At 37.9% G+C, this 19541-nt stretch overlaps 1 protein-coding gene across 20 annotated transcripts in view; it reads left to right on the top strand.

Moving 5' to 3' along the window:
• The window catches only part of gramd1bb (GRAM domain containing 1Bb), a 140869-nt gene that overhangs the window by 93364 nt on the left and 27964 nt on the right, over positions 1 to 19541 (top strand). For 13 of the 20 annotated variants that reach the window (XM_036214732.1, XM_036214750.1, XM_036214749.1 and 10 more), the window contains 4 exons: positions 2601 to 2811; positions 7836 to 7856; positions 13586 to 13606; positions 14193 to 14216. In XM_036214732.1, the coding sequence (XP_036070625.1) occupies positions 2601 to 2811; positions 7836 to 7856; positions 13586 to 13606; positions 14193 to 14216 (277 nt within the window). The remainder of the gene's footprint in view (positions 1 to 2600; positions 2812 to 7835; positions 7857 to 13585; positions 13607 to 14192; positions 14217 to 19541) is intronic. The other 7 variants (XM_036214742.1, XM_036214741.1, XM_036214740.1 and 4 more) reach the window with 3 other exon arrangements.

Below are 19541 nucleotides of genomic sequence, written 5' to 3'. Positions count from 1 at the left end.
TGTATGGTTTTTTCTTCTTCATTATGCATTTTTTGGCCCCTGCGACTTATACTCCGGTGCGACTTATAGTCCGAAAAATACGGTATGCCTCTCCTTTGATCTATATAATCACTGATTTTCAGCTGATTTATGTTATTAATTCCTGGTATGAGTTATTGTAAATACAATTTTAAAAAATAAAATTTCTGAGAAATCTTCTATTTATTTTGATATATTAGAAAACGAAACAACAATTCAGTCATGTATCTCTTTTCTTTCTATCTAATCTATCAGAACATCTGTAGGTTTGTGTTTTGAGAGTATCTGAACATGAAGAATCTCCAAATACTGATCCACATTTAGCCTGCTAGATCAGTTATTGACTATGAACGTGTACAGATATTTACAGAAAGGTTGCCACAGGAGCAGACCTACATTTTATATTGGGCAGGAGGGTGTCAGAAAATATTCTTAAAGGGCAGCAAATAAGAACAGCGGGTTAAAAATGCTTATTTCAAACATTTCTATGATTGTTATTAATGTATAATAATATCAATTAAGAAAATTGCTTTTGTTATTTTTGCAATTCTCAAAGAAGTTTGTATTGATGTTTTTTTGTTTTGTTTTGGTTTGTTGAATATTTTTTTTACATTTTGGTCAATAATATTGACTCCAGACTTGGAAGCTCTTTTTGGGGGGACAGCTGCCCCCTCTTGTTCCCCTGTAGCCCCGCCCCTGCATAGAAGTAAATATTTATAAAACTCAACTTTTGTGCCTTCTGATTTTTCTCTAGTTATTTTTTTTGTATCATTTCAATACCTAGCTATGACATGTGAGTCATATTTTGGGGGAAAAAAAGTTTTTTATTAAAACTAATTTAAAATGTGTTGTTTAGTGGATAAATATATTTGGGGGATTTTGTAGGTTTTTGCATTCAGGTCATTCTAAACTCAGATTAATCAAAAATGAAACAATTAAGTCTTCCTTATAACTCTGCAGAGAGCACACGACTCATCTGCAGCTTTGCTGTGATTGTAGGTCAGGTTATGAGCTTTATTCACGTGAACTCTAATCCCCGCCAGCGAGGTCAAACCAGAAGTCAGCTCAGAGAACGTTGTGTTCGTCTAAAATGAGGCCTCCTCTCATCGCACATAAAGGCGCCTCTGCTGTGGTGATTCTGCCCTAAACTGCTTTGAAGGCTCTCTGTGAGTCCACCTGCTGTCAGCACGGCCCACCCTGACGACACTCGCTATGATTCAAGGCTCCCCGCTGCACCCATGTCCTCCGTGAAAGCGGAGACCAGTCACTCATGACCACGAACAGCGGACATCGGCGGCCTGTGACGTAACGGTTTGCATAATGTCATGTCCTGCTCGCAAAGGGCTGGCAGGCGTGCAGGCTCACAGATCACTTACACAGCCTTTTGTTCACTTGTGTCATTGTGAGGAGAAGGATCCGGAGGTGTTCTTTTGTTCAGGAGTGTGTTCAGGCTTTTCTTTCTGTTGTTGGGTCAAACCTCTTAAAAAACTCCTACAAATGACCTTAGATTGATAAAAAATCTAATTTATATGGAAGCGTTTGTGACGCAAATAATTCAAAATAAAGTCAATCCTGGAAATGTTTTTTCATTTTCACAGTGTAACTGCATTATTTGTCTCTTAAAAAAAATGAAAAAGCAATTCTGTGAACGGCTTTTTCATTTTCTTCATCATCACCGCTCATTCTGTGACATAATTAAAGTGGCGAAGCCAATGAAGACTGCTTTGTCTTTTTCACATCTCGATGTGCAAAAAGTCTCTCAGTTTGAGTTACCAGTTCCAAGGGTGCTAAAGAAGAAAATGAAAAAGACATTCAGATAATGTGAGTAATGCAGTTACATTGTGAAAATGAAAAAGCATTTCTATTTATGCATTTTAATTTTTGAATTTGATATTCCTCATTGAATTTTCTAGAGATTTATATATAAAAGGCCATTTTATTTATCATTTTAATTGAATTACAGTATGAGCGGTGTTGAAGAATAAAAAGAAAAAGCCGTTTGGAGAATTCTCTTTTTCATTTTATTTAAGAGACAAGTAATGCAGTTACGTTGTGAAAATGAAAAAGCATTTCCAGTATTGACTTTTATTTTGAATTATGAGTCACATTCGCTTCCACAAATTTAATGATCTTTTGAATTTAGATTTTTACATTTAAAATTACAATGACCTTCAACTCTTGTCATTTCCTAAAGGCTGCTGCTGTTGTTGATGTTGACTTGCTGCTTCAGCTCAGGCGTTATGAGGCAGGTTAGCACATGGTGCTTCAATCCTATTAGGCCTGGAGTGATGTAAGAAGAAAACTGTGTGTGTGTGTGTGCTGCTAAACACACTGACCTGTGAGTGGATGACACTGTCATGCAGAGCTGCTGGGCGTTCTGTCTGTACCAGAGCAGGATTTTAACACCGATTTCCTAAATCTGGTTGATGGATTTGCTGCATCATGTGACTTTGTTTAAGTTACAAACAAAAATTAATCAACTGAATAACAACAAATGATTGCCGTTTTGTAATTAAAACCTGTAAAGATCACGATAAAGAAAAATGAAAAACCTTTTTTTCTCTTCTCTTTGTGTCTTTTAGCACTGCCAGTAATTCAAACAAGAGCACACCTGCCTGCTCACCTGTCCTGCGTAAACGCTCCCGCTCTCCCACCCCGCAGAACCAGGAGGGTGAGAACATGGTGGAGAAGGGTTCAGACCACTCCTCTGACAAGTCGCCCTCCACGCCCGAGCAGGTCGTCCAGAGAACGTACACGGTGCAGTCGGCACGCAGCGGCGGGAAGAACTCAAAGGTGAGTCCAGCGCTTCACCTGAATCCCTGGTTGGCAGAAAAGCCAAACTGTTTGAAACTGTGGCCAAGGGCGAGGATGATGCCTAAAATGGGGCGCTGGTTTCAGATGATAACTAAGGAAGAGGACAATGCAGGAGCTAAAAATAAGATTTAAGAGAATTCCAAGAAAAGGTAAACCGGGGGGAATAATGCCAAACAAGCAGAGCCAAAATGTAATCTGAAAGCGCATAGATCTGGAGGCTGAAAAGACTGACTTAAAGTATCATTTTTACAGATACTTATGTGAGGTATTTGGACGTAATCAAAGGTTAAAACAAGCAGATAAATCACGATTAGCTTACTTTAGGAGAAACCAAACTCAAAATGTACAACGAGTGAGGAGCCCAAGCTTGATTGCAGGAGAAGGAGCGGATAGACAATAATAATAATAATAATAATAATAATAAAAATGCTGAATGTTTCTACATTTATTTAATCTTTCTAGTTAAAGACCCACTCTGATCATCTTTTGATTTTCTATAAAAGCATTTCCAGTTGTCTGTTAATTAGGATTTTGTTGTTTTTAGCCAAAATCTAAAATCATTTTCTAGGACAGAGGTCTGCAACCTGCTGCTCCAGAGTCACATGTGGCTCTTTGACCCCTCCATTGTGGCTCTCTGGTTTAAGAAAAATATAACATGTTTAAAAAATATAACTGTAAAAAGAAGGTAGTAAAGTAAAAAAAATAAAACTTGATTCAACTCATTTACAAACAGTTGAAGGGCATTACGTATATTGGCATATTTTGAGTGCCAGATTTTCTATTTTCAGACAAATTTAAGGATTTTAGGTGTTTGTGAAAAATTGTGACTGAATTAGCTCTGATTTAGTTTATTAGATTTATGTTTTTGTCTGAAAATTGAAAATCTAATGATTTGCTGCATTGAGATGATCTTATGTGACACAAGATCTCTTTTAGGTCATGTGAAATCAAAAATTATGAACTATTTCAAGTTTTGAAAAAAAAAGCTTTGTTTTATTTTGCCAAAAAAAAAGTTTTTTTGGCAAAATAAAAAAATATAAAAAAGAAATCTGTCTTATTTTCCTGAAAAGTGAAGAAGACTTTGAGGCTCCAGTTAGGATGATGTCAGTGAGAAATGGACCCAAATGGTCTGTAAGTGTTGAAGGTTGCAGACCCCTGTTCTAGGACATAGTTTCTGCAGAGCGGCAGTAGTTCATTAGAAATGTGCCTCCTAAATTGTGGGCAGAACTGTTGTTGCGAGTCTAAGCCAGATACCAGCTTAGACCACTGACTAATGTCAACGTTTAGAGAAAAATCGTCTGGTTGCCGTAAAATTTTAGCTATTTCTTAAAGCCTCCATGGCCACCAAAATGTGACAGCCAACTACTATGACCACCGCGCAAATTTGCAACAAAAAAAAAGCATTTGGCATTTTGGGATATGTGCCGGTAGTCTTAGATGAGGAACACAAAGACATTCGTGGATCTAGTCGTCTATAAGGAAATCCATCAGAATGGAGTGGAGCAGGGAGCTTGTGGCCCCGCCCACTGCAGTTTCTACGTCACAAATAAGCTTGAAATGTTTGCATCTGCTCCTGATTCACAACAATTTGAATAAAGAAATACTAAAAAATGCATATTTAAGCTTAATTTTCTTGATTTACTTCACCAGAAAAATGCAACAAGAACATGTTAAAAACATGGTTTTCATCAGAGTGTATCTTTAAGGAAGTCATACCAGGCCAGGCTCAACACAAGAAAGAGAACGTCAGTCAGGAGACTAGTACTGATAAAAGTATTCCAACAGCTTACAGTACATTAGGGAGTAAATGTTTAAAGGAATTATTTAATTGATCAACTTTATTTGCTGAAACCCTCCTGATTGTGATTTATTTTGTGGTTTGCTTGACAACTAAACCACTGAACACAATAAAAAAAGCTCCAGCTACAGGAAGTGAACCATCACATGGAGCTGTTGCAGTGCTCTCACTCTCCTCTCACATATTACTTACTTGTTTCCTTGTTAAGTGTTTTTTACTGTGCTGGTGTTATTGTGGATAGTATAGAGTAGCACAGCTCTACTATAATATTATATTTAATGTGCTGTTAAAGTAAAAACAAGCCTAAAAAAGAGCCTTGACAAGGCAAACATGTCCAACTCTTCAATAGTTGGTTCAGTCCAAAAGACTGTTTGCCTGCTTTGTCTTTTGTGTATCTCCCTTTTTTCATCTCTTTTATAATATGAATTCACTTTTAATCATTCCACATATATTCTGAGACTTGTTCACTAAAAATATAAACACTGTTTAAAAGAGTGTTTCATTTACAAGCAATAAAAGTTATTAATATTAATTACGATGACCAAGTTTGAATGGGATCACACCATTCCTGTGCTTTAGCATGAAAATTATGCATTACTTTAGCACCTTTGAAGCATTTTTGAAATAGTTTGTGGGAAAATATCATGAGAAAGTGTCCAAGAGCAACATAAAGTGTTTATCTAAATTATTAGGTGTTAGAATAAATGTGAAAATGAAACTACAATCTAATGTTTTGAAGCCTGTCAGTGACTGAAAAACATTTATGTGGCCGTAACTTCCTTCATCAAATATTATTTATATGGTCCTAATCATTAAATAAATAAAATAAATCACTAATATTAAGCTCCAACCCTTTTAGATTATGTAGTATTTTGTCTTAATTTTGTTTCTAATTATTGCGTAATTAATTAGGAGCAGTTACTTTATATATCGGACTGCCTCTACAAGAGCCCAGTGGGTTTTTCTATTATATGTAATCAAATGGAATTTCGTTGGATTAATGGAAGGTCTTAAATAAACGCAATGAATCATCAAACCTGCAATAACATCCCCCCCAAAAAAGACTATATCTCAAAAAAGTACAATTGCTTTAAAACATCTTTATACTTAAATATGATAACTGCCTAAAATGTTGCTGTATCTCTTTAAAGGTATACAACTGTAGAAAATAAATATTTAGAGATAAATGTAGGTATGTGATGCAGCTGTCCTCAAACACTGGAGCACTTCTCCAACATATTTAACTGTGAAAAAAATGTCTGTCCAGCTTGCTATTCCTTTAAAGAGTCAGATCATCTTTTGATCTATTTTCAAATCGTTCCCAGTGGTCTTTTAATTATGCCAAAAACATTTTTCTAGGACTTAGTTTGTGCAGAGCGGCAGTAGTTCATTAGAAATTGACCTCTGAGTTGAGTTGTGGGCGGGACCTTTGGGGCAGAATAACCCGCCCCTCCATTTCCCTCCTCTCTGTTTACACACTTCCCCGCTAGCTAACACCCTAACACTACCGGTAAAAGTGAAAAAAAATTGAGAGCTATCAGAGCTATCCAGCCGTACAGTTTAGAGCCAGATGCTTGGAAAATAAAAGCCTCGCTTCTGCTGAGCGGTTTGTTTTTACGGTGCATGCGTGATGTAGACCGCTAGCATGCGCTAGCATAGTGCAACAACGAGAAAAGCATAATAAATAGCGCTCATCCAGCAGCTCATCTTTTGCTTGCTTTACTTTTGTACACCATGTATAACTGGAATTGTATGTTTTTTGAAAGATTACGGGCGGCTAATAAGAATACTGCCGTTGGAAACGTTAGCTTAAATGAGCGCTATATTGGTGCTTTCTAATGTCATCATCACTTTTTACCACTCAACGAGTGGCTACATCGACTCCGCGCCGACTGTCCCAATCCACTTTTCAATGGACCTGCAACCAATAGCCTCATTTCCCGTGAGCAGTCCGGTTTAATCCGGTATTTTGAGCGTTCACATTGTGAAATGGACCCATTAACCAGTACAGAAGTGTACCTCTTGAGGGTCTCTATCCGTTGTAGGTCCATAGAAAAATAGAACGGAACGGTTGGAGCGTAGCCGCTACAGCCACCCGTCAATGGGCAGAAAGCGACATTAGCACCAAAGCTAAAGCAGCGCGAAGCTAGCATTTCCGCTTTCTTCTTAGCCGCCCCAATCTCCTTTCAAACAACATTAAATTCATGTTCATGATGTACAAAAAGTAAAGCACAATGACCGTCATTGTTGCTGTTGCTTTTCTCGTCGTTGCACTATGCTAGCGCACACTAGCGGTCTACACCACAAATGCGCCGTGAAAACAAACTGCTCACTCAGTGTAAACGAGGCTTAACTGAGTAGAAATGCTTTCCAAAATTAACTGGACCATACCATACTGCTCAGTGGAAATGAGGGTTATGGGGCCCCCTAGGGGTACAGTGCGGTACTGTTTAACCCTTTAACAGCGGAGCTCCAGTGTTTATGTTCTTTGATTTACTGTAACTTTTCAACCATTGACACGATCAACGTCATTCCAGTAGATTTTGAAGAAGAAAAGCGGACGTTGATCGTGTTGACTGTTAAAAAGTTACAGTGTGTTAAAAATTTTGTGTAAATGGGTCAAATTTACAATGGAAACACTGACAATACACTCAAATACTCTCTAGCAATCTCTTTTTCAAACTGTAGTTTTTGTCTACTCCTGGTTCACAACAATTTGAAATACTAATTTTAAGATGAATTTCCTTTATCTATGTCCTCCATGATCAGAAAAACATCACAAGAACATGATAAAACACTAATAACATGGTTTTCATGCTTCAGTGCGGATCACTCTACAATAGAACTTGAACTTTAGACAATAACTGAAAGCTAAAGGACATAAAAGTTGGAATTTGTATTTTTTTTGGTGGAAATGCATTTTTGTTGTTTCATTCGACTCATTATAAGTCAGGCGCTCTAACCTCGATGTGCCGTCCTGTCCTGTCCTCATCTGCTTCTGCTGTTTGTTACTGTCCTTTAAACTGCTTCTGTGCGAACCTTCTGTCTTTGCTGCTGCTACATGTCACATGATAAGCTCTTCCATCTGATAACGACTGCTCAGCTCTTCTGTCCTTTCTTTTCAGCTCCTCTTCATCGCAGCGTCTCATTTTGTTCTCGTTTTGCTCTCTGATTTTTCTTTGTTCTTCTCCTGTTTGCATGCTAGTCTCACAAGCGACTTTCCAAAGTAAGCATCACTTTTTCTTTTCTGTTCTTCAACTGTGTCTGTGCCCACCTTCCTTCCTGTGGAAATCTCCCAGATCCGTCTGGAATGCTTTATCCCTCGTGCTCCAAGTCTAGCCTTCACCCACGGACCCTTCCCTCTCCTTGTTCCCTGTTCTCCTCCTCTTTTCAGATATTATAGTGGTACTCCCACTAAAGAACCATATCAGAACATGCTGCCTTTTACTTCTCAGATGTTAGAAGAAACTATAAAGCAAAGGAAACATAAATATCCAACAAATTCTCATCCCCCAGTTGTCACAAATTGAAGTTTGGTTAAGGACCCTTCCGCGTCACTTTTTGACCTTTTAGGTGTCCGCAACTCGTTGTTTTTTGACATGTCGGCTGTTTGTAAAACCAAGGGTCCGCAACTCTTAGGGCAAAGTTCCATATCTGGTACCGGTTTGAGTCCGATACCGTATGTGGTCCAATGTCAGGTTAGGGTAATACCTCGTTTCCACTGAGCGGTACAGACCAGACCAGTCCCCTCTTAGCCGGTTTAGAACGTTCCAGACAATTCAAGTGAGCATTTCCATTGAGCGTTGGACCATCAAAGCACATGCGGGGTGTAGACCGATGACGTAGCTGTGGGTCAAAACGGACTACAGAAGCTGCATCAGAAACGGACGGAAATTTAAAAAGAAAACCACAGAGGAATGGATGAATCCAGCCTCTACACTGTCTATTATTCTGAATTAAAAAGAAAAAAAACTCTTTATGTAGAGAAATACTCCAATGTTCTTCAATAAATGTTTTACAAGCACGAGCGGAAGTGTTTTTGATGAGGATGGACATTCTTCGGCTGCGGGGGTCTGTATTCGTGGATTCAGCGTTATTCCGGTCCCCAACCCCCTGAATAAGGGGGAATAATGTATGTAAATAATTTATTATTCTTTGCAAGAAGATTGTGGGGGCGAAGAAGAATAGAGACAAAAAGAGGACAACAGTTTCGGTTTGGACTCGGGAAAAGCGCTGTTCTTACTGTTGTCTTAAAACCATTCTGCCAATCAATGGGTTACATCGTGTGACGACAGAAGCTCCGCCCATTCCATGTTTCTATGGACCTACAACCAACAAGGGACCAGAAATGGTCCAGTCAGTCCTGCTTAACGGGTCCAATTTGTAATGGAAATACTCAGGAGTCCAGTCCGGTCTGGACCGCTCAGTGGGAAGGAGCTGCATCGCGGTACTTGACCGGTTCTGGTTTGCAGGCCCAGTGGTTGGGTGGTTGGAGACCCTTGATTTTACAAACAGCCAGCATGTCAAAAAACGACGACTTGCAGACACGGAAGGAGCCTAAACCAAACGTCAATATGTGACAACTTGGGAGTAAAAATGTGTTGAAATAAAAGATTGTGCCCCATCTTTGTTTAAAAAAAACTACATGTAATTTTAAAAATGAGGTTCAAACGTGATGTTAGCTCCTGTCCTCCTCCCTGCTCTCCTGCCTCTGTCCTGATGAGCTCCTCTATCTGTCGTTGTGATGTAATACCTCTTCTATAGAAGGATAAACCCATAAAAATCCCAACAACAGCTTCAGGACCGCATCTTCCATTGATCAGCCTTGTTGTTGCTTTAACACAAAGCTCTGCAGATTTATCACTGCATTGTCTTTTATAAGCTTAATGTCACTTTTTTTCATATTTACCAATCATACTTCTTCAAGTAGAGGATATTTTGTGTGGAGTGATGCCTGACTCTGATTCATCCACATGAAAGTGTACTTGATAAGCCTTCGCGGCCTGCAGTGGTCACATGACCCCGTGCGAGGCGTGCGTCTTTACCAGAATATGTGCCCGATCGCCCAGCTCTAATGCAATCCAGATAAAGAGCGCTCTGCAAGCCAGAGGCTCTGGGCCTCAGTAATCAATCAAGCTTCTCGTGTAACGCAGCAGCTAGAAGCAGAGTCACATTAATGCAGTGCAGCCTGACGCTTCACACACTCATCTTCTTCTCTACCTTCTCCCATCGCTGTCTGTGTCCATGTTTTGGTTAACTTTTGGTTTTTCTCTTTAATCTTCTTTCAGTATGACAGACTAAACCTGATTAAAGTAAGCATCTCTTCTTTATTCATACTGACGGTCCCTTCCTTCCCCTGTGGTCCCACGTCCGTCCCTCCTGGTTCTTCCACATCAATCGAAATATTTATGAGCTTTTGACATCATTAGACTAGGGCTTTCCTAACCTCCTAAAATGTCTTCTTTCTTATTTAGAGAAAAAAAAAGAAAGAAAACATGAAGACATCCTTTTACCATAACCTGCGTTTAGGATACCTTTATTCCCTTATTTATACTTTCCATCAGTAACCCGGGATAGATAAAATTCTCAAAGTAGAATTCTATATTTCTTTAAGGCTGTAAAACTTTTTACTACAGATTTCATAGATTTTTCTCTTGTTTAAAATCCCAAAGTTCAAATCTTCATAGAAAAATAAGATGAGTATTAAAGAATGAAGACAAAAATCTGGTCACAGTTTTATGTAACTCTGGCACACTGATAGTTACAGTTCATTCATCTAAAAACCACCAGACCCCCAAAAACAAAACAACACCCAAAGAGTTAAAGGGGCCATACCCTAAAAAATCGATTTTATGAGCTTTAACCCCTTAATGCCCGTTGTCTCAAATATGCAACAAACCAAATCAGCCATAAAATGACTTGTATGTAGGATTTACTTAAAACCAAAAACACGAGTGAATATATTTTTTCATAGCTGTAAATAAATCCCGGCGTTAAGGGGTTAAGTGTAGTATAGTGTTCATTCCTCACTAATAACAACCCCAAAGCGATATTTTAATCCGTTCATGCATTTCTGAGTACCGTATTATCCAGAGTATAAGTCGAAAGAGTAAAATATGTCAAATCAAGAAGAAGAACAACCTATATAAGTCACTCTGGAGTATAAGTTGCATTTTTGGGACATTTCAGAACAAATCCCAGCGGAGCTGAAAATAAATAACAAATACAATAATGTTAATCTTTTGATTTGTATAAGAAAAATATCAAAGTTTAAGAGAAAAACATTCAGATTCTCTTCCATGTTTGTTTTGGATGACACTTCTTCTACAGCTATCAGTAAGGAATACTCCAGGTGCAGCGCCCTCTAGTGGATGTTAGAGGAAACAACTGCTAAAGTACAACCGGTGTTTACTGGAAAAATCACAAATATTTGAGCCTATTTATGTCTAGAAAAAAAAAAATCACACACACAAATAAGTTGCTCCTGAGTATCTGTCACACGCCTGGATAAACTATGAAAAAAACGTGACTTATACGCTGGAAAGTACGGTAACCCTCTAAAAACCTGCGCTCTCCCATACCCACATAAACGAGCGGATCCTCACATGCTGACATCACAAGGTGAGAACCGCCCCCTCCAGGAAGAGGCTGCTCCACCCCCAAGCTAACACTAACACTTTCTCCGCAAAGCTAGCGGCGATCAGCTAGCTTAGCGAGCCCCTCACAGACGCCGGCGTTGTGTTTTGATCCAGTTTAGCGATGCCCAAGAAACATTCAAAGTTCATGAAGAAACTTCTGGAGAGGAATCTACACGACATGTTGGAAGGAGGGTGTTCCAGTTTGACCACTAGGTGGAGCTTGTGCTGCAGCAGTTCACTTTTTTCAAGTAGAATAAACAAAAAATAAGCATAAAACAAGGCTTTAGACCACAAATGGTTACTTTAAAAAATATTTCTTGGGAAAATTCTTGCCTGTGAGTCAGCAATGTATGTTTACGTCAACCAAGCGTTACCATTAGCTGTCCTATGGGAAATTACAGCATCAAGCTAGCAGACTTTAGCTTTATATGCTAGATCAATCTCTGTTTTTATGGGCCAATTATTGGTGTATTGAGCTTAACTCGACTTAAATCGATTTTTTTCACCCCAGCCATACTATTTTTTTTAAACTATTATTATTATTTCATGCTCATATTTGTGTTACATGAAAAAAAAAATATTTCAAACATCCACAACTTAAATAATGTACTTTAGTATTTTACTAGCATGTTCACAGTATCTGTTGGGTGAAGAAAAATGTCATTTTTAAGCCATATTTATGTGTTTACCTATTTAAATCTGTTACATTTAAATGTTTGCATTTTTTAATGCGCTTTATTCCCAAAATCTTTGTTTTCTTTCATGCGTCTACCTGTTAGAACAGCTCACCTGTGTCTGATCAAACAAGCATCTCAGCCGCACTAACAGAGTCAAACACAGTAGTACTAACGTGCGTGATGTGCACCTTATCCAGAAAGTGGCCTCCAAGTAATTCCACTCTCGTGTCTCTGTCACCTTCAAATCAGATTAGCCCACATTAGCTCAGCCGTCGTCACAGCCAGGCCGGCGGCTGCAGCTCGCCGCTGCTGCTGCTGCTGCTGCTGACAGCACACGCACAGCGGAAACCCAGCAAGGGCATCTGCAGCGCACAAGAAAGGCATTTGAACAAACAACTCTTCACCAATGTCAAGAAGTTGGAAGTTTGCCCCTACTGGCCGTGTGAGGGTATTACACAAGGCAGCAGTGCATAAACATGAGTAAACTAAAGGCATCAAAGCAAGGCTGATTATGCACCAAACCCCCAGAAAATACAGATGCTACTTAAAAGGTTTAAACTGTGGTTTATTAATATAAATATCTGTAGTCAGGAGAATGTTTTGCTTGTTTTTCAACTGTGTTGCATTTTTTCCATCCCTCAAACTCTCCTCTTCTGTCAGCACATCCTCTTCCTTGTTTCTCCCTGAAGGCGATCAGCATGTTTTTATTTTCTGTATCATTCATGACATGATAATGTTCTTAGTTAAAACTTATATGAATTTTCTAATTATTGCTCGAAGATTTTTGTTTTTTGTGTTTTTTTCTTAAGAAACCAGCTTATCAAAAATGTTTAAATCTGAAGGTAATTGAGACTCATAGAAGGAATCTTAAGAGAAAGACAAGAATTTAAATAAAAATAAATATGCAACAAATACTTTGAATTTACTTAGTGCTGTCATGCGATACATTTGCGAATAATTGTGACCTGTAATTAATTCATTTAATTAATCGACTTTTTCGCGACTTTAATCGCAATTTATTTAACCCAATAACTGCAGTTCAAAGCCCCATTTTGATGTGTTTAATTAAATTTTGTGACCTTGCTGCTCTGCAAAAATCGAAATAAAACTTAAAATGTACCTTTATTTTATTATCTTTATTTATTTTATTATTTTATATATATATAGGGTTATGGTTATAAACTTTGAATCTGAGGTTATCTCATATTTACATGTGTGTCCTTGCTGTTTTAGCACAAAAATAGAAGTTTAGAAAATAGATAAGAGTCTGTATGTTCTGGAAAAACATCATTTACTATTCAGATTTCTCTGGTGCCCTCTGCTGTTGAAAAATCAGATTACACTTCAAATTAAGATGCATTTAAACAAAATGTGTGACCAACATGAATTTCCATCAGTTGGTTACATGTAAATATGTGTGAATAACATCAGCCAAGAAAGACTTTCAGAAGCTGTGTTTTTCTTATATTAAAAAAAAAAAATTGAAGTGACACTAATTGACCTCTTTTCTTCTAGGAAATGTATATATAAATATTTATTTATTTATTTTTTGCGCCAAACAATGTCTTTTAAAAAAATAGAGGAAAACTGTTTTTTAAACCTAATGTCTGATGCATTGTGTCTGCTGTTTTCTTCCACAGAAGAGCCAAAGCTGGTACAATGTAAGTCTGCTTTTATCTTCATCTTTAATCCGTGTTTGTTGAAGCTGTTTGTTCTGCTGGAAGTGCATGGAAGTGTCCTGTGTTTGTCCTAACTTACTTGAGCTCCACCGCTGTAGGTGACTTAATTATCCTGCAAGCAGGTGTTAGCATGAGCTTAAGAAAGCAAAGATTACTGCTGCGACTTTATATTTCGGTTTCCTGAAAGAGATCCTTCCCTTTTCAGCTGTTCTTCCAGCCTGCTTTTCTTTTTTTACTGTTTTTTCTGCTCCGGCGCATCTCGACTCAGGTGTGCTCGAGGAGAGGAACATGTTGAAGATGCAGGTCTGAAAACTTCCAGCAAAAAGTGTTGCAGTTTTGACTTACACCACAAGGGGGTGCTCTAGATCTCTTGTAAAACCAGCAGCTAACCCCTCAGTCAGTCAGACGGCTTTACTTTGTGTGTTGTGTGAGTTCACAGAGCGAGGATGGATGAGAAACGTGTGTAACTTTAACCTGGAGTGTCTTTTGGAACAGCTGTTCCCATTTCATTTTTCCTTTCTTTCTGGTTTTCACATCGCCCGTGTATACGTTCTCCTTTTCTCCCCAGCATGAAAGGCAACACATCCTGAGAGTAAGCATGACTCGTGTTCCCGTGCAACCCTGCATATGTCCGGATAGCTCTCTGTCTGTCAGACTTGTGGGATTTTCGAGTCCCTCTTTCTAGTTTCTCATTCCATTCACTTCACTGAGCGTTGTTACTGGCCCGCTGCAAAGCCACGCCTTTTTTCAAGAACAAGAAAGTTCCGATTTTTTTTTTTTTCTGTAAAAATTTCAAATTTGCACATCTGCATTTGTGCTCCTTGGATCAGATGTTTGTGCCACTCCACAAACATGTCTTCTGGTATGCAGCAGGTGGTAACAAAAGCACTGAGCTTCTCACTCTACTAAACAACAAACCATTTCAAGAGTCTCTGGATGAGCCATGGGAATGTAGCATGGTGACCTGAGCTGAGGCACGCTCTGGAACACATCAGCTCTTGGAACGAGCGGTTGGCTGTGGGATCTGCCTGTCACATTAACCAGGAAAAACAGGGGTTGTGATCCAAAAGAGTCCAGAGAGCCTCTTGAACGCACCTCTAACACACTTAGGTTGGCTCCTCTCTTTTCCTCTCTTGACCTGATTTTCATAAATACACAACATTTCTTCCTAACACTAGTTTGGTGGCTCTCGTGTTTCCCTCTCAATCCAGTCCACGAGTGTTCAGGATCGCAGCAGAATCTGCAGGAAACACTTTTATTTGCACTTTGCAGTCAGACTTGAGAATACCTGAGATGTTCTTGAGCAGGTCTGACTACCAACAGCACTAAAAACGGAATGTTGGCACAAACCTGTGAAGGAAAATCCTTGTTCAAACATTTGCAATAAAACCTAAGATAAAGATGTAAACATATTTGTTAGTTTTAAGTACATTTCACAAAAGAGTGAATACTATTCCATAAGAAGCAAAAGAAATGCAAACATTGAGGACAAAAGAGTTTAAAGATGAATAAAAAATGATGATTTTGGGTTAGAGCTGACACGATTAGACGACTAATCAACTATCAAAATAGTCAACGACTAATTTAATAGTTGATTAGTCATCACTTTATATTACATGGAGTCAGATTGTAATAAAGTTGAAAGTTATAATAGCATTATGCTAGCTTTTTTAATATTTTGACATTTATTAATGTTTTTAGACTATTTTTTCTAGTTTAGCTAATATTTCAGCTACATGTTAGATGTTTTGGCTAATTCCGTCTTTTCTTTTGAGTTTTTTTTTCTTCTATTTTGGAGTTTAGCTAATATTTCAGCTACATTGTAGCCGTTTTAGCTAATGTAGGCTTTTTTCTTTTTTGTAGTTTTTGAGGCTGTTTTAGAGTTAGGCTAATATTTACATGCTAGCTGTTTTGGCTAATTTAGTTTTTTTTCTCAGTTTTTTTTTTTAAACTTTAAGTTTAGCTATTTTTTAAGCCACATGCTAGCTGTTTTGGCTAATCTATTTTTTTATTATTTTTTAGGCTAATTTGACATCTAACAAATATTTTAGCTAGCTATCAGCACTAGCATCTTCAGCTATCAGCACTAGCATCTTCAGCTATCAGCACTAGCATCTTCAGCTATCAGCACTAGCATCTTCAGCTATCAGCACTAGCATCTTCAGCTATCAGCACTAGCATCTTCAGCTATCAGCACTAGCATCTTCAGCTGCCAAATTCAGCTTACAGCATTCACACTAGCATGATCACAGGTAATGCTATATATCTAGTTTTTAGTTAGTTTAAAGCTAATGATGGTTAAGATGTGTGCTTTATATCCAGTCTGCGCATGACCTGATTAGTCGACTAATCAGAAAAAATATTCGTTGATTAGTCGACTATTAAAATAATCGTTAGTGGCAGCATTGTTGTGGATAATGGCTGGGTATCCCTTCAACAGGGTGACCATGGCACGAGGTAGAGCAGCAAGTTTGGTTCTTTGAGCCTTAAAGACGTCACTTTTTAAACTACCACAATGTGTTATAAATCTCCCTCTTTTTTGGCAAGTTTGGTTATGAAAAAGCAGTTTTTACAAAAACAGTGATTTTTAATTGAACAAAATTCTGAAAAAAAAACATGAAAAACACAACGCTATGTTACAATGCTACATAGTTACCATGTTATTACATTTTTTTTTACTGTACAAAATGCATGAAAACCACTTAAGTGGACATCATTTATCTAAGAAACTTTTTTCTGTATCCCTAAAGATGAATAAAACAGTAAAAAATCATAATTCCTGCATGAGAGGGTTAAATAAGAAAAAAACGTCTTTTGCCCAAAGAACTACAGGAAATTGTTTCAAAAGACGATCGATTCATAGATTTCGTGATTCCATACTAGCTTTTTTTTTTAAAACCCAGCCTTCGTTTGATAATTCTGTGACATTCCACTATTATGTCTAGAAATTACAAAGTAAAACAGTAAAAAAGATATGATCAAACTAAGCCATCTTTGTGGTGTTTGTCTCAGTTACTATCACATATTCATTCAGAAAGTAGTGAACCAAGTGGAGGCTTCAACTAAGTTGAATTTACTTTCAGTATTTTGTAGCTGCTGACGCACAATCAAAGAGTGATTGAAAAATCATTTTTCTGGCATTTCCACGGCTCAGTTTCCCACATCCATCTGGAGGAGCGTCCTCTGTTCAGTCGTGAACAAATGCACGATTGTTTTCTGTCGTAAAGCTTTGAAGTGTAACGTGGAAAAAAGACCGATCTAGACATTACCTCAGTCTTCGTGTGAAAACACAACTCTCTGAATTCATTCATCAGTTTTTCTTGACTGCATTTTGACTCGGCTCCATGCAGTCCATCTTCTTCTTCCCTGACATTCACCTGAAAGTGTTCATGTTCAACCGAGCAAGGCTGAACTGAACAAACACAACCAGATCTCTGCTCTCTCTGAGTGGAATATTTCTCCTTAAGAAGTTTCAGTTTGAGACAAAACCTTAGAGACGTAGCTGTGTAGCACAAAAAGTGGACTAGAATTTGAAAAATGTCTTTAAAAATCGTGAAAATTGCAAAAAAATTTATAAAAAAATTTATAAATACCAATAGCATGAATGTTCAGGATGTGCTGAATGTTTTGACACCAAACTTGCATAATTTTCAGAAAGTGCACAAATATTTGAACAATTTATGGATACATTTCTTGAAAAAAAATCTTGAAAAATTTCTTTAAAAAATATTCCTGAAAAATTTCTTCAAAAATTACAAAAAATTCAAAAAATTGCATAAAATGTATAAATGTCATATGTAATAGCATGAATGTCCTGAACGTGCTGAACGTTTGATACTAATATTGAATACATTTTAAACTGCACAAAGAATTAGAAGAAATATGTAAAAAAGATTGCAAACATTTTAAAATAAGTAAAAGGTATGAATACCAAAAGCACATGCATGAATATCCCGAACGTGCTGAATGTTTTGACATGAAACTTACATAATTTTCTGAAAAAGCATAAAGAATTGAAGAACCACATGAAAAAAATAACAAACTAGGCATAAAGTTTAAAAGAAACGTGTAATAGTGCTAGCATGAATGTCCCTAACATGCTGAATGCTTTGATTGCAGAATTTACAGAAATTTGAAAAAATTTCCATTTATTTTCAATGGGGTTGAAAAGCTCATAAACTGCGTAAAATTTAAAAAAACGCAAAACGTATGAATAGCAAGAATTTCCTGAACGTTATGACATTATTATGGGGCGGCCGTGGTGCAGCGGTAGGGCGGTCGACTCCTGATCAGAACCGAGCAGGTTCGACTCCTGCCTTGCCCGCCCATGTGTCGAAGTGTCCTTGGGCAAGACACTGAACCCCAAATTGCCTCTGGTGGGAGGTTGGCGCCAGTGTTTGGCAGCAGAGCCACCACCAGTGTGTGAATATGGGTGAAAGGGGCTGTGACTGTGAAGCGCTTTGGGCCCTCAAAGGAGGGTAGAAAGCGCTATACAAGTATTTACCATTTACCATACCAAGAATGCAGAAATTGCTGAAAGTGTGATTGAGTTTTAACGAATCAAAAAACGTTTGGAAGAATAAAGAAGAAATAATAGTAAAGAGAAACAGGAACACTAAGGATTCACTCAATTAACCTCTCTCCTGTATCTGATTATTACTTAAAATGTGTCATGCTTTAGCATGTGTAACAGTGTCGACGAACCCAAAACATTTCAGAAAAGCGATCCTTCCTACAATAAATACCCTTTAAAACTTTAGTAATTATAAGTACATCTAAAAAAATAAGAATATTGTTCAAAGAGTGAAACTCCTATAGAATTATTACTAACAGATAAAATTGTTTTAAAACTTTCTTTCATTGTGATTGTTATGAATTATGGGTAATAAATATACCAATGACAGAGACAAGCATCAGACGTGTCACGATCATCATGTCAACACACTCATGAACCAGCATTGACAACAGATGTCTCACCTGAACTAGGGGTGTTCTTTTTAGAGGACATAAACATTGAACATTTATTTTCTTTAGATATCAAGGTCCCAGAGTCTGGAAAAGACCAGACTCAAACTTTGTTTAAGTACAGAATGAGGTTTCCTCAGTTAGTTTCAGTCTGAGCTGCCGTCTCGTCTGCTGGTGTTAATCGACTGTCATTTTAAAGTCCACAGTCAATGAAACCATCTAGCAGTAAATTCAGGAGCACTTCAAGAAGTCCTCTGCTGACGCTGATTTTATTCTCCAGCAGGACTTGGCAATGGTTCCATGCCAGGGTTCAATGACCAATGTACTACTGTACTTGATTGACCTGTAAACCTGCTTGACCTGAATTCAATAGAAAATCTATGAAGGTGACAAGAGAAGGATGGGAGACACCCAACCTATGAAAATGTTCTTACAGTCCCACTCTGACCATCTTTTGAGATATTTTCAAAATCGTTCCCAGGGATCTTTTAATTATGATTATAAAGCCAAAATCAAAAAGCCTTTGTCCTTTTTTAAGACATATTTTCTGCACAGTGGCAGCAGCTCCTTACAAACACAGTTCTGGTTTGTGGACGGGGGAGGGGAGGGACTGTGCTTAGACCTCTGTTTGTTCATGTGTTAACGTTTAGCTAACGGCAATATTAGATCAATGTGGTCAAATCATTGTGATCAAATCACAACTCGCTACAGCACGAGTGTTGATCACGCACACCTAAGCGTGAGCGGGCCAGTGTCTGCTTTGGGGGAGGGGAAACTTAGGCACGCCCATTTCAGTAACCGCGTCATCAGTCTGAGCTTTTTCTAGCATCCGGTTCTCATCTGTTTTAATCAAGAAATACTAATTCATGAATTATTTTTATAGGTCCTCTATTATTAGAAAAATGCTACAAGAACATGTTAAATACACACCAAAAAAAAGTCATCCGTGGGT

This window comes from Oryzias melastigma, linkage group LG13 (genome assembly GCF_002922805.2).
Source record: "Oryzias melastigma strain HK-1 linkage group LG13, ASM292280v2, whole genome shotgun sequence".
In the NCBI taxonomy this organism is placed as follows: Eukaryota; Metazoa; Chordata; class Actinopteri; order Beloniformes; family Adrianichthyidae; genus Oryzias; species Oryzias melastigma.
The sequence above is the reverse complement of the archived record's forward strand: the minus strand, read 5'-3'. Positions and strand labels throughout refer to the sequence as shown.